This window comes from Oryx dammah, unplaced genomic scaffold (genome assembly GCF_014754425.2).
Source record: "Oryx dammah isolate SB20612 unplaced genomic scaffold, SCBI_Odam_1.1 HiC_scaffold_9, whole genome shotgun sequence".
In the NCBI taxonomy this organism is placed as follows: Eukaryota; Metazoa; Chordata; class Mammalia; order Artiodactyla; family Bovidae; genus Oryx; species Oryx dammah.
In genome coordinates, this window is record NW_024070193.1 from 10,488,723 (window position 1) to 10,501,798 (window position 13,076).

Genomic DNA, 13,076 nt, shown 5'->3' on the forward strand with positions numbered 1-13,076 from the left:
CCCTAATACAGGAGTGGCTCTCCATCCTGAGTGGGCTTGTAGTGAGGTCTGTGTGAATACACTGCCACCTGCTGGTTGTAGCTGGGATGCCCGCAGGCTGGGCTCAGGCTCACTCTGGACCTTGCCAGAGTCCTGGACCCAGGTCTACCTTCTATGCCCATGTGGTAGTCCAGATACTGGGTGTCACAGCCTCAGAGGATGTCAGTCTTGTATGCAGGGTCTACAAATAATTTTATTGAACAAATAACACAACAGCCTTCCTAGATTGAGGACTACCCTCCCCAAGCCATTTCTCACACGCTTAAAGCACAGAGTTTGCACTGTAAGGAATTTAAAAAAAAAGTCATTTCTATGTAGAAATCAGACTCTGCCCCAACAACATCATGGACTAGACTATTTACAAGCTTTCACATTTTAAGTATTCCTATTAATGGTTGTTCTCTCCTTTCTGCCCCTATCCAGGGGCTCCAGTACTTATCTCTTGACTGATAATGAAGGGAGGGGTATACTGTAGGGAAAAGGGGTGGTGGGCTCCTCAGAGCTACTGGCACCAGCCCTAGGGTGCTGTGCCTTACCACAGGGTGGTGGATGTGCAAGGGCAAGGGGGATTAGATACAGCAGGTGGGATGGGGCACAGGCATCCAGAGCCCTTCCTGATCCCCATCCTCTGCCCTCTCAACTTGTAGCGGGGAGAACAACTAGTTGCAGTGGGGAGGGATCGGGCCAGCCCTGGGTAGAGGGAGAAACCTCCCACACCAGTCCCTACTCCTATTAACAGCCAGCAAATTGTCCATCCATCTGGGGCTGGGAACAAATGGGCAGGTAGGCAGGAAAAATCAGGCTTGTTGTGCCCCCAGCCTCTGTCCAACATGGGAGGAATCGAGGTAGCAAACGGCTGAAATGCTCCAACGAGAGGGTAAAGGAAGTGAGGGAAAGGAAGTTCCCACTTTTGTAGAGCTCCCATTGCCCTGGGGCTGGAAAAAGGCAGACCTTGCTTGTAAAGTGCTGTAGCCTCTAGCAGGGCTGGGCCCTAGGCAAGCTTGGAAGAATGCAGGCCAGGCAAGGGCACAGGAACCAGGCATTCCTGACCAGCATGTGCCCTGCCATGCTCCTTGTAGGGATTGCTGGGAAAGGTGGACTGGTAACTCCGCCATCAGCCCTCACCAGCTTCCAGCCATCTCTGGTCCACATACAAACCAACACCCAACCAGCACTGTAGGACTGCCCTGCTCACAGCTGAACGTTCCAGGCCAGTGGAGTTTATTCACGGTTGTGGCCCCAGCCTAGGTTCCTCAATGGAAGCCACACCTTGAGCCTGGGGGTGTCTTGCTGGGGCAGGGGGTGTTTATGCCTGCCACCCCCCAGGCTCACACCTCATAGAGGATCACAGGGAAATCCACGTGGATGCGGGGGGGATCCAGCTTCACGGTGCCCTGCCATGGAAACAGAGGCTAGTGAGGGCTGGCTCAGGGCCCCTATTCCAGTAAGCCTTCCTGTTCCTCCCAGTTCCTCCCCCCCGAACCCCCACCACGACAGCAGACCCCATCTGGGTCTGCCTCCACACATTCAACACAGGCTCTGTGGCCACTGCCCAGCCCCTCACCTGAGGAATCAGGTTCTTATGCACCCGCCTCAGCTTGGCCCGCTTCTGCCCGTTCTTGGTGACGATTGTCTCCTCATAGAATTCGTGAGCCAGATCCCCATCCTCGTCATAGAACATGGAGCTGTGCAGAGGGAGAGGGGAACAGGCTGGGCTGGGGCCCCACGCTAGTCATGGCAAATGCCACAGACCACAGGAAGTATGCCCTCCCCCTAGTGGGGAAGAAAAACCTTGGTGGGAGAAAGGGAGGTTAATATGTCTGGAGAATCTTTCGCTTAGGATCTGGGGTCCACTAGAAAGTGGGGAGTAGGATGGCGGCCAGTGCTACTCTGTCAGACCCTAAGAAGAGAGGCCATACCAAAACAACACTGGTTTGTTCAGCAAGAGTAGCCATTCCATCAGGCCCCTGCCTTCACCCAGGACTTCTAGAGTGAGAAGGATGGTGGCCTGGGCATGCTGGTCTCACTCCGTAAGACACTGCTGGCCCAAGGCCAAAGCCTGAGATAGCAGATGCCTGAGCTAGGAGGGAGCCTGAAGAAAAAAGGCTGAATCCTCCCCGGTCCAGGTGGCTGATGCAACCAAACTGCCATTGTTGGGGTCCTCCTAGATTCTACATCCAAATCCCAGCAACACCTGAGCAGCAGTCCCCAGGGCACATCAGAACCAGGCCCATCTAGTGCTCCTATCTGGGGCCCTTGGGGGAGGGGAGAGGTCAGTGCCCCCAGATCTGGGAAAACATACCTGGGCTGAGGGTCTTTTTCCCCAGGTTCCTGCCTCAACGCTAGGGCCCAGTCCTACTCTCCCAGCCACTACCCAGAGAGGTCCCACCCTACCACTGGGGGGAACGGAAACAGACAAAACAGAGGATCATTCTCTTTTAGGGAGAACTGGGGGTGAGGGAGAATAGGAGCCTTCGGCGAGCAGGCTGGGATAGAAGGGATGAAAGGAAGAGGTTCTGGAGTCTCAGGGAGACCCTGTCTTAGCTTTATCGTACGGAGGACCTGCCCAGGGACAAGCCTCAGGCCCACTCTTCTCCTAGGGAGACCTTCAGAGCAGCCAGGCCACCAGGAACCGCCTGTTCGGCTTTCCCCACCCCTTGTTCCTATGGGGACCTGAAATATGGAAGTCGTCCTGACTCGGGTGTAGGGGGTACAGCGGCGGGAGCGCCCCATGTCGCGAGACGCCCAGCCGCCCGTCTGTCCTCCCGGGGGCGGAACCCCGCGCCCTTACCCGCGGCGCGTGAATACGAAGGGGGGCACGACTCGGCCTCGCGGTCGCACCAAAGCTTGCTCAGCGACCGCCGCCTCTGGGCCGCCGGCCCCCGCCGCCGAGGTGAAGGGCCACAGGCCCCGAGCTTTGGAGCCGCTGGCGCCCATGTCAGGGCCGCCGGCGCATGGCGGGCCCCGCGGTAACTTCGCTCTTACAAGGCCGCCGGCGCCACCATACCCTGCCTGGGCCTTGGCTCGCAGATGCCGCCGCCGCCGCTGCCGCCGCCTTCCGCAGGCTCCGCTGTCTCCACGGAAACCTCACTTCCGCTTCCGAATGCGCCGCATGCTGCCCCCTCTGATTGGCTGCTTCTCTCGTCAGTCCGCGGGTCGGGACCAACAGCCGCCCTCAGATGCTAGTAGCCCAGCATGCACCGCGAGACGTCAGCTCCCAGCAGGCCACGCTCTCTCCAGCTCGGGCTGCTCCCACCAGAGAAAGCGGTGGCTGTCCTCCGCCTGGTTTCTTTAGCTTGTATGGCGGCTCTTATGTCCCCGACCCCTAGAGTCGGGCTCAGCGGACCTGCCCAACCACCGGGTACCTCCCCCAAACCAGCACTTTAGGGCCTGACTCCAGGCCAGACTGGTCAGTGCCCATCTGGCTTCTATCCCCATACCTGCCATCCCCAACTGTGGCATGTCGAGGAGAAACTGAACCTAAATAAAATTAAGGAATTGGCCAATGGTTGTATATCTACATTCAGGGCCAAAGAACTTGAAATTCAGTGTTCTTTCCAAACCCACCAGAAGCCTTGCTTTACGAAGGTTTGTGGACATTAACATCTGTACCTTTGGTACCATGACCAGTGTCTGGTCCACAATAGGATCTCAATATTTGGTGAAGCGCCTTCCACAGCACGGAGTGTGTGGTTTCTCTAAGCTCTGGCAGTTGATGTTCTTACCCCCACTACAACCTTAGCCACAGGGTTTGAGTGATGACTGAGTACATATCCATATACCAGATCCTTCACAGATTTGTCCCATAGTTACTGTGAGTTACTGTGAGCCATCAATCTTGGCAGCCACTGGCATGTGGGGCAGTTACAGATGAGGGCCCATAATAAAGAATCCAAAAGCAGGAGAATTCTTAAATCTTTATTTAGCCAATTCTCTCAGACCCCAGGCCCTGATGACTATCACCCCCAACCCTTTCCCCACAGGAGGCATTCAGCTGAGGCCACAAAATAGTACATACATTCGCATACATCATCAAAAATACCCAAGGGAAAGACCCTGGCTTTGACTGGCAAACAAGGCACAGACACGTGGGCCAGTGCCCACATTCACAGAGAGCCAGGCCCAGGGACATCCTCCTTGGAGGAGGCAGAGGCACTACTGCTGCACCCTTAGCCAGCACTCCCTGACCTGAAGGTGTGTGAGGAGTCAGAGGGTGCTGGAGAGGGAACCCTAGACTCTTCCTTGATGCCTGTCTTATCTTGAACACTCACCCTTGGTTCTGATAGGGCTATCCTGAGACACCCCCCTCCCCCATCCAAGACCCAAATCACACAACCATTCTGCATAGACAAGGGCCCTCATCCCTGCAAATGACCCTATTCTGTTTGTAGGGTCTCCAAGATTCTCATATCTGAGACAAATTTAAAGAGACTTCTGTCTCCTCTACCCATGCTGCAAGCCTGGAGCCGCTTCCAAGGGCAACCCTGGCCCACCATGACCCAGTAGGCGACAGGCAGAAGGGTGAAGAGCCATGCTCTGCTCCACCCACTGGTGGACACAGGGGGCCAGCTCCTTCGCTGTTCTCTGGGCTCGTTCCCCCAGCAAGAGAGGGCCTCCATGCACACTCATTCCTCAGGCCACAGGGGCCTTTGCACACTCACACGGCACGCCCTTGGCGCTGCCTACTCTCCTCCTTCCACCCCAGGGTACAAGAGGTCACCCCAGGGGGCAGGCGTGCAGGGCTTCCTGGATCTTCTGGCGACAATAGGAGTACTTCTGCAGGATCTGGCGGAGGTGTTCCTCTTCCTCCCGTTGCAGGATGCGCAGAAAGTTGTGTAGCTCAGGCATGCTGAAAGCGTCCCACTGGAGGGGGAGAAGGGAGACACAAGCTACAGCAGGCACTACCAAGCTGGTAGGCTCTCCCAACAGAAGATGACTTTATCACGATCATGCAGCTAGGACGGTGCTTTCCAGTGTCAGGTTCTTGCCTGCACGGTCTGTGTTAAGATGCCCAACAACAATACATAGAGAAGATGGGGCCCACAAAGTAGGGCAGTGATCTCGCAGACAGGCAACCAAACCAGTGTTCCTTAGCTACCTGTGGACAGGTCATGCCTCCTTTCTCTGAGTTTAATCTCACTCTGCAGAGGCACTACCAGGGAGCTGGACAGCTTCCTGGTAAGAAGTTCTAATGCCTAAAGACGGGCACCTCCATGTTGTCCTGTGCCTATCTGTGTGGCTCTGACCTGGCCTGAGATCACCACACCATCAGATGGACTCCTGCATCTCCTGAGGACTTCCCACAACAGGAAAGAGCAGTGCATCAAGATAGTTCTTCCTGGTTTCCTGAGACAAGCCCTAGACCTTGGCATGAATTTCCTGGAAACCCCCACTTTAGCAGCAAGGCTCACACACTTCTGCAGAGGCTTTGCAGGGCTTGTCCGCAGCCCTGTTGCTCCTTCAAGTCTTATGGTAACTGCAACCCTCCAGTCCTGCCCAGTCACACCCAAGAAACTAAGGAGAGCTGTTACTCACATTCACCTCCCCAGAGTCATTCTCCTTTAGCACAAAGCTTAGGGCCTTCTCACTGGGCCCTGCAAGGAGCCGGAGGCGTAGGGGCTGCTCATCATCGGACAGCTTCCGGAGGTACACTGTGGGCCAGGCAGAGGGAAGGGAGGGTTTAATTAGAGCCAGGCACAGCCCCCTCAGCTCCTGCATGCACAGGAGCACATGCTCCTGCATGTGTATATACCCTCACACATGGTGGGATGGGGTGGGAAGCCCACCTTGGCCATGGCGCTCAGCCCGCTCAAAGAGTGCAAACTTGCGAGGGTCATCCACCACCAGGAATTTGCGCAACAGGGCCTCGATGACCTCACGTGCCCGTGTGCGTGATAACACGTGCAGGTGCTTGACAGCATCCTTGGGCAGGTAGAAGGAGGTGCGGCGTTTCACGGCTGTGCCCCGCCCTGGGCCTCGCCGGGCATCCTGCAGGGAGGGTGGCTTCTTGCTGGAGGGAACTGAGACAGGGCGCACCAGCTTCAGCTGAACCTTGATGAAGCCTGTGTAGGAGCCATCCTTGTTCTAAAGAGGAAAAACCAAACTGTGATTAGGTGCCAGATGAGATGGAACAGGACTGGAAACTACCAGTCCACTTGGGGCTAGGGTGGGTGTGAATAAATCACTGCTCAGGCCTTCCCAAGAATACCTCAACTCTGACCTTCTGGGCATCAGGCATGTGGCTTGGTTCCTATCTCTCTCCAGAATAGGCTGTCAACTCACCAGGCTCATGAACAAGTTGCTGTTGATCTGGCCATTGTACTCCTTGATCTTCTGCTCGATCTCAGCTTGAGAAAGGTCAGGTGTCTCCCACTCCACGGGCTCGTCCTGAAACATGAGCAGGCATGGAGAGAAGGCCCTCACAGAACCCATTCCTCTGCAATGTATGTCACAGGCAAGACGATAAACTTCTGGTGGACCGCTCTGTAAAATGGCCTGTGGGCAGCCTTTGGAAACTGACAACACAGTTCATGGCCTGATGAAAGGAAACCAGCACAGCTCCTGGTTCTGCATTCTATGGAGACAGCCAAGGAAGAATCATTTGGCTTCTCTGCTGCTGGCCTGGAGCCTCCTCAGCCCTGGGTAAGGTTCTAAGGACACCTTGAAATCAAGGGCAGGATAAGATCAGGGACTCTGAGAAGGAACAGCTTGATCTCAGCACCCTAGTCGGGTGGGGTCAAGGTGTATCCTGGAGAAGGCAGTTCACTTTGCCTCTCTGCCTTGACCATGACTCACTGCAGGGGGAGAGGTACAGGGATTGGTACATGCCAGGAGACCAGCCACCAGGGGGCAGGAGGAGAGGGGCAACTGCTACAACCTTAACACTTCTTGGTGGGGGATTGGGGCCAGGCCTACATGTCTCAGACACAGTGTGAAAACCACTATGACATGTCATTTGATCTTGACCCAAGTTGCACAAAAGGCAGCTACAGGCCAGGCTCCAATCTGCCAGAGGTGGACATGGGCAGCCTTCTAGTAGAGCCTGTCCCACAAGTGCCAAACAGGGAAGCTTATGCACCTCCTCCCTGCTGGTCTAGAGGGTTCAGCCCAAAGATTTTAGTTCCACCACTCAGCCCTTCCCCTTGTTCCTCCAGCGACTGGATTCTTGTCAGAAGGGTGGCGTATGGGCCAGGGCTTCAGCCAAACTCCCTTGTTTCATTGCATCAGCCTTACTTCCTGTTGCCGTCAGACAGGCTGTAGTAGGAATGGGAGTGTCACAAACTCAGCTGAGATCATCACTGACCAATGCGCTGTCCCAGAGAAGTTCCCATCTGCAGAATAACCTTAATCTTGCGCTCAGCTTTGAGCCAGGACAGCCAGACTTCTTCCTGACTACTGCTTTGGAGCCCCCTAAGCTTAAACCATCTGATAGCTCAGATGGTAAAGAATCTGCCTGCAATACAGGAGACCTGGGTTCAATCCCTGGGTGGGGAAGATCCTCTGGAGAAGGAAATGGCTACCCACTCCAGCATTCTTGCCTCGGTCTACCGCTTTCACTTTCAAGCTTACACCATCTCATGTGAACAATAGGAAGGACAGATGAGGGGTAGGGTAGAGTTCACAGCCTTTTAGCAATATGCTCTTCACCTACTACCTGCAGCTGTTCAGCTGTCAGCAAGCTGTTGACACTGAGGACTGAGGCTCTGGAGGAGGGGTGGGAACCAAAGCCTATTTGCTTCCCCAAGCTTCCAAGTCTCGTAGATAGAAAAGAGCATTGAGAAGTGAAAAACTCTAGCAGAAACCTTGTTGGAGACAGTTGGAAATCTTGTAGGACTGGTAAGAACAAACGGTGTGGATCCTGGAAAATGAGGGATGTGGGGGGGATAAAATGATGACTAGAGGGGCTGGGAATAAAGGACGGATGTGTTTGTTCCATCCAAGGAGAGGATTTTGGACAAGGCATGCCCCAGCGGAAAGGAGTGTCAGGATGGAAGAGGTGCTAGGGGCAAGAGGAAAGCTGAGCAGAATCTAGTGCCAGGGCAAGAAGGACGAGAATTCTGTTTACAGAACAGGGTGATCAAAGGGATGCTACTCACTTATTCCCCTTCCTTATGATGGCTCTGAGCTTTAGCCTGGGTCCTCCTTCTTCCCTTCCTGGGTTGTCCAAGAGCCCCTGACTGGGATGCAGTGACCTCAGTTCCAGCCCCTTCCCTTCTCCAGGTGAACCTCCCTCAAGGAGTTGGGACTGGAGGTACTGCACTGTCCTGCCAGGATTCTAGAGGATAAAGTTTCATTTTCCATTTTCTAAAACTGACTGCTGGAGGAGAATTCCACAAGTTGTCCCAGAGGGACATACAACAGAACCTTGGAATTTCCCTTCTGCTGCACTCTAGCCACTCACCCTCTACTCTGCCACTGTCCAGAGTGACTGTTTTTTTTTTTTTTAACTTATTTTTAACTGAAGGATAATTGCTTTATAATATCATGTTGGTTTCTGCCATATATCAACATGAATCAGCCATAGGTATACATATCTTACATACAAGATATGTATGTATCTTGGGACTCCACAGCCCGCTTTTCAATTGGTTAGTGTCTTGTGGTTTTTCTCACCTTTCCACGATGGAAAATGGCTCAGGCCTGAGTGACACAGGGACAGGGACATTCCCAGGGATCCACCCTCAAACCTTGCACCCAAACTCTGGACTGAGCTTTCAAGGTACAGAATTTTCATCTAAATAATCACCCATAACTCCTTTCTCTTGGCCCATGTAAGGAATTCTGCCCCATTGCTGCCAGGTATACTGAACTTCACTTCATGGTCCCCATCTCTCTTTCCTGCTCTGCTGAAGTGTACCAGCTCTGAGCCTGATGGTCACACATGGTACACAGCACAGAGGAAGGTCTCTGATAATGGGGACATCTGGGAGGCTCTCAGAGGCACAGCTGCTCCAGTACCACACCTTATAGTCCTAGATTAGTAACCCCTATCTCTTGATCCCGCTCAGGGCATTTTACAATCTAGCCTTTCCCACCTTTCGTGGGTAAAGTGCTCCTGAATGCTGACAGTCCAAAACAAGGCTTCCTTCCCGGCCATTCCCAGATCCCCGGGTCTGCTCTGATTTTTCTATATATGCTGCCCAAGCGAGTACTCCCGGTCCACCGAAGAGGAGGGGAGACAGAGTCTTCCACATTCCAGCAGCTGGTGACAGGCCGGGACCGGCAAGAGGTGGGGACCAAGCTAGCTCCATCCAGGAGTGGAAATGGAGGGGCCTGGACCTTCCTTTGCCTCTCTCCTAAACACACTTCTCAATTCCTGGCGAGAACTCCTCCCCATCCACTTCCTCCAGGTCTCCCAGAGAAGAGGTGGGAGGGCCCACACGCGGAAATCGAGGTGCTAGTCTAGACTGCACAGTCAGCCTTAGTAAGGGGTGGATAATGCCTGTCCCTGGTCTACCCCAAGCCACTCAGCTGCTTCCCCTGGTTCAACCGGTCTGTGACAGAAACAGCAAGGGCTCGGCACCCAGTACCGATGTGCTGAAAGCCCGACACACGGTTCCGAGGGCTGGCCCCGGTCCGATTCGAGATCCACGCTGACAGGAGGGAGGAGCGGCCCACAAACTCTCGAGACTGCAACGTACCGTGGAGGGGCGGGATCCCAGAAATCGCCCCCGCCCGCCTCCCTCAACCCCCGGTCCCCACCTGGTCCCGACGCGGCCTGCGCGCCAGCGAGGTACGCGCAGTGAAGTACTGCTCGAGCTCTGAGTCCGAGTCCTCCTGGCTGCAGTAGCCACTGCTTGTCGTGCTGTTCCAAGTCATCTCGAAGGAAGGCGTTCCCGCGTCCGCCTCACCCATCGCCGCGCAGGCCAGCCCGCCAGCCCCGGTGCACCGGTGGACTCCCACCACCGCCCCAAACGCGTGTGCGCGTGCGCCCCCGTATATGAGTGTGCGTGCGCCGGAACCAGTGTCCGAGCCGCAACCGTTAACACTGAAACGTAGACAGCCAGGACCTAGCTGTCATCTCATTGGAGGAGGGATGTCGAAGGGCGGGGTCACACACGCCTCGCCTCCAAGAATGATCTCAGCCCTGGGGCAGCTCAGTTCAGCGCCGTCTCGCAGACCCCGCCTCCCAAGGGGCACTATGGGGCTTGTGCGCGTGTGCACCAGCGTGGCCTCGAGGCCGGATGCAGCTGCGGGAAGGTGCGGAAGTTGCACTTGCGCGCAGTCTGGGCGGCTCCGGGCGATTAGGGCCGAGTCAGCACCCCCAGTCACCCTTTGGAGCCCGCGCGCAGAATTAGCCACTCTCTGCCTCCGGGAAGTCGGCTATTAAAACGTTTATTGCGCGTAGCGCCGGGCGGCCCTAGGGAACGCCTCCAGTGTGGCCCGCTCGTCCACGCATCCCTGCGTTGCCCGTAAGCTCCCCGGTCCCGCGCTCACCACATTTGTGTCCCGCTCCAGCGCCGGTTCCCAGCCCAGGTCCCGGGGCCCGCAGCAGTCTAGGGAGACGAGCGCGCGGCAGCGGTAGTGGCAGGTGAACTTGCAATCTGCAGAGAGGCCTGGCCGTAAGGTGGAGGAACCCCAGCACCAGCTCGGAGGAGCGTCCCGGGGACAGAAGCGAAGCCCCGGGATGAAGGCCGTTGCTCGTCGTGTTCTCCATGACTGGCCTTATCTCAGTCCCCGTTAACACCCACTGCCACTCAGATTTTAGAGTCTCCGCTGCTGCCGCGCCTCCCCCCTCCCCGCGCCCCCGGCCTTCCCCCCCACCCCCCGCCCCGCCTGGAAACTGGCAGGGAAGACTTCATGCTGTTAGGGATCCAGGCCTGCTCAACAGTTGGATTTCTAGCGCCTAGGGCAGAACTTCCCCTTCCTCATTATCAGCGTCCCTCCTTCCTCCCATTTACGGGAGGGGGAAACAAAAAAACTTTTAACTCAGTGCCTCTTCGGGTCATTTTTCTCTATTCCCCTTACACTCAAAACTTACCAACACTGGTCTCTTACTTAATTCCTCGCCTTCATCCTCTACCCATTCCAGTCAGTCTTGCTCCCCTCCCTCCAGGAAACTCAGAGACCGCACCGCGGAATGCGGTGGTCCCTTCACCTCTTCAGCCTCGTCTGATGGTTGCTCTCCGGATTCCCCGGGGCCCTCACTACCGCGGGTTTCCTCCCACCTCACTGTAACCCCTGTTCAGGGGGCTTCAGTTCTGTTTCAGCTTCCAGATCTAATGGTGGAGTGTCCGAGGCTCAGTCCTGATCGCTTTTCTTCTCTGTGTACACTGACCTATCTTAGATCCAAGGCTTCCATCTGACCTCCTTGAGATCAAATTCTGTGTGTCAGTATCTTCACTTGGCTGTCCAATAAACATTTCAACCTGACATGGCCAACATTTAACTCACTTTCCTACTCCTTTTAATTCTTCACTTCTCCTCACCCTTGCCCTTGCCAGAGTTCCTCAACTCAGCAAAAAACAAAAACCAGACCAAACCACCCCAACTCATCCTTGATGCCTCTCTTGTTTCTGCTTCTGACACACACCTAAATTGTCCTGTTTTTCATTCCCATGGCCACTTTATTTCTCCTTGGGAACACTGCTATCTTCCCAGCCCTTGTTCATGCTTTGTATGCTGCCACAAGTCCCATACTCGCCCTAGCTGAATAAAGACAAACTCCTGTACTAGATGAGAGGGTCTCCATCACACACAGGCTTGGGACATCTTCCCTAAGTTCCTAAATGGGCCAGAGCAGTGATTCTCAACCCAGGCTACACATTAGAACGACCTGTTTTTAAAAATCGCTGGTACACTCTCAGTGACCTGACTGATTCAACAGGTCTGCAGTAAGATCCAAGGGTAGAGGTTTGGAGGGCTATAAAAGCATCTCAAGTGTTTCTAGATGGTGTATGGCCAGAGAGACAGCAACCTCAGCTTGCTGGTGATTTCTGGGAGGGCAGAAGCACCAGCTGGCGTGTGGTTGCGTTTCATGTTTTAACAGCTGGTTGACTGAACCTCCAATAGGTATTTGCTAAAGGCAGACTCAAAACTCCTGCTTGTAGCCCTGTGCCCGTTTCTGACTATTTCCAGGCCTTCTCCCATAGGTGGGTAAGTTCCCTTCACCACAGGGATTCTCCTCGGGGACTTGGCAAATGAATCTTTCCAAAGGGGTAAGTGTAAGAATGTGAGTCCAGAGACTGACAGGCACAAGCCTTTCTCAAGAAGGGCCAAGGCACTGGTTAAACTTGAAAGTAGTACCTTGTTTACAGAGAAGCGCGTTTGCCTAACTGTCTCAGAGGCAGGTGGAGCTTGGCAAGGTTATAAACTATCAGCCTGCACTCTCTTGTGCTATGGGGCAAAGGTAACGGACCTGGTCCGTGGGGACTGTCCCCCCTGACCCCCTCCGTCGCAACTTGGCCCTCAGCGACGGGGCTGTCCCTTGGCTGCCCGTTTCGCTCCCGCCAGCTCTTGGGTCCGCTACTCACGCGCGCACTGCAGACCCTTGCGCACGACGCCCCAGATGAAGTCGCCACACAGGTCACACCACGTGTGCGTAGCGGGCCCCGCGGGCTGGAAGCGGTGGCCCCGGCCCGGGACCTGCTGCCTTGCGGCGTTGCGAGCTGTGCCCGGCGCGATGCGCAATGCATTGGCACGCTCGAGCCGAGTGCGCCCCGGGGCGGCGCACCGTTCGGGTGCCAGTTCCCGCAATTCAATGAGCTCAGGCTCAGCGGACATGGCCCGGTCGGGCCGGGTCTCCGGCCGGTTCTGGGCGCTAGCGAGCGCGGGGCGGGCGGGGCCGCGGGGCGGGCCCCGATTCGGCGCCGCCTCCAGGATTCAGGCAGAGCGGCGGGAGAGCAGAGGAGAGCGGCGCAATGGAAACCTGGGCGCCCGCGCTGTGTCGGCCCGCAGGCGGAGTGGGACGGCGGGTGCGGCTGAGGGCTGCTCTCTCAGAGTCCCCGCCCTCCGTTTCCTATCCTCCCTTCATCCCGCGAGCCACTCCCCTCCTCTTAACAACCACGACGACCTCAAGGGCCACGCGGAAACAGGCG

The 13,076-nt window shown here is 55.7% G+C and overlaps 2 protein-coding genes across 3 annotated transcripts; both read right to left on the reverse strand.

The window, feature by feature from the left end:
* Positions 1–212: 212 nt before the first annotated feature.
* TUSC2 (tumor suppressor 2, mitochondrial calcium regulator) lies at positions 213–3,131 on the reverse strand. The gene is made up of 3 exons (XM_040247061.1): positions 2,831–3,131; positions 1,604–1,724; positions 213–1,433 (listed from the first exon to the last, which is right to left on the reverse strand). Exons 1-3 carry the CDS (start codon positions 2,974–2,976, stop codon positions 1,368–1,370), a joined length of 333 nt encoding a protein of 110 aa, XP_040102995.1. The 5' UTR covers positions 2,977–3,131; the 3' UTR covers positions 213–1,367.
* An 806-nt stretch (positions 3,132–3,937) lies between these two features.
* RASSF1 (Ras association domain family member 1) lies at positions 3,938–12,789 on the reverse strand. 2 transcript variants are annotated; one of them, XM_040247064.1, is made up of 6 exons: positions 12,513–12,789; positions 10,477–10,583; positions 6,322–6,426; positions 5,826–6,123; positions 5,575–5,690; positions 3,938–4,902 (listed from the first exon to the last, which is right to left on the reverse strand). In XM_040247064.1, exons 1-6 carry the CDS (start codon positions 12,760–12,762, stop codon positions 4,756–4,758), a joined length of 1,023 nt encoding a protein of 340 aa, XP_040102998.1. In that variant the 5' UTR covers positions 12,763–12,789; the 3' UTR covers positions 3,938–4,755. The 2 variants fall into 2 exon arrangements, with proteins under 2 accessions (XP_040102998.1, XP_040102999.1); XM_040247065.1 differs by lacking the exons at positions 10,477–10,583; positions 12,513–12,789 and adding an exon at positions 9,742–10,187.
* Positions 12,790–13,076: the final 287 nt, after the last annotated feature.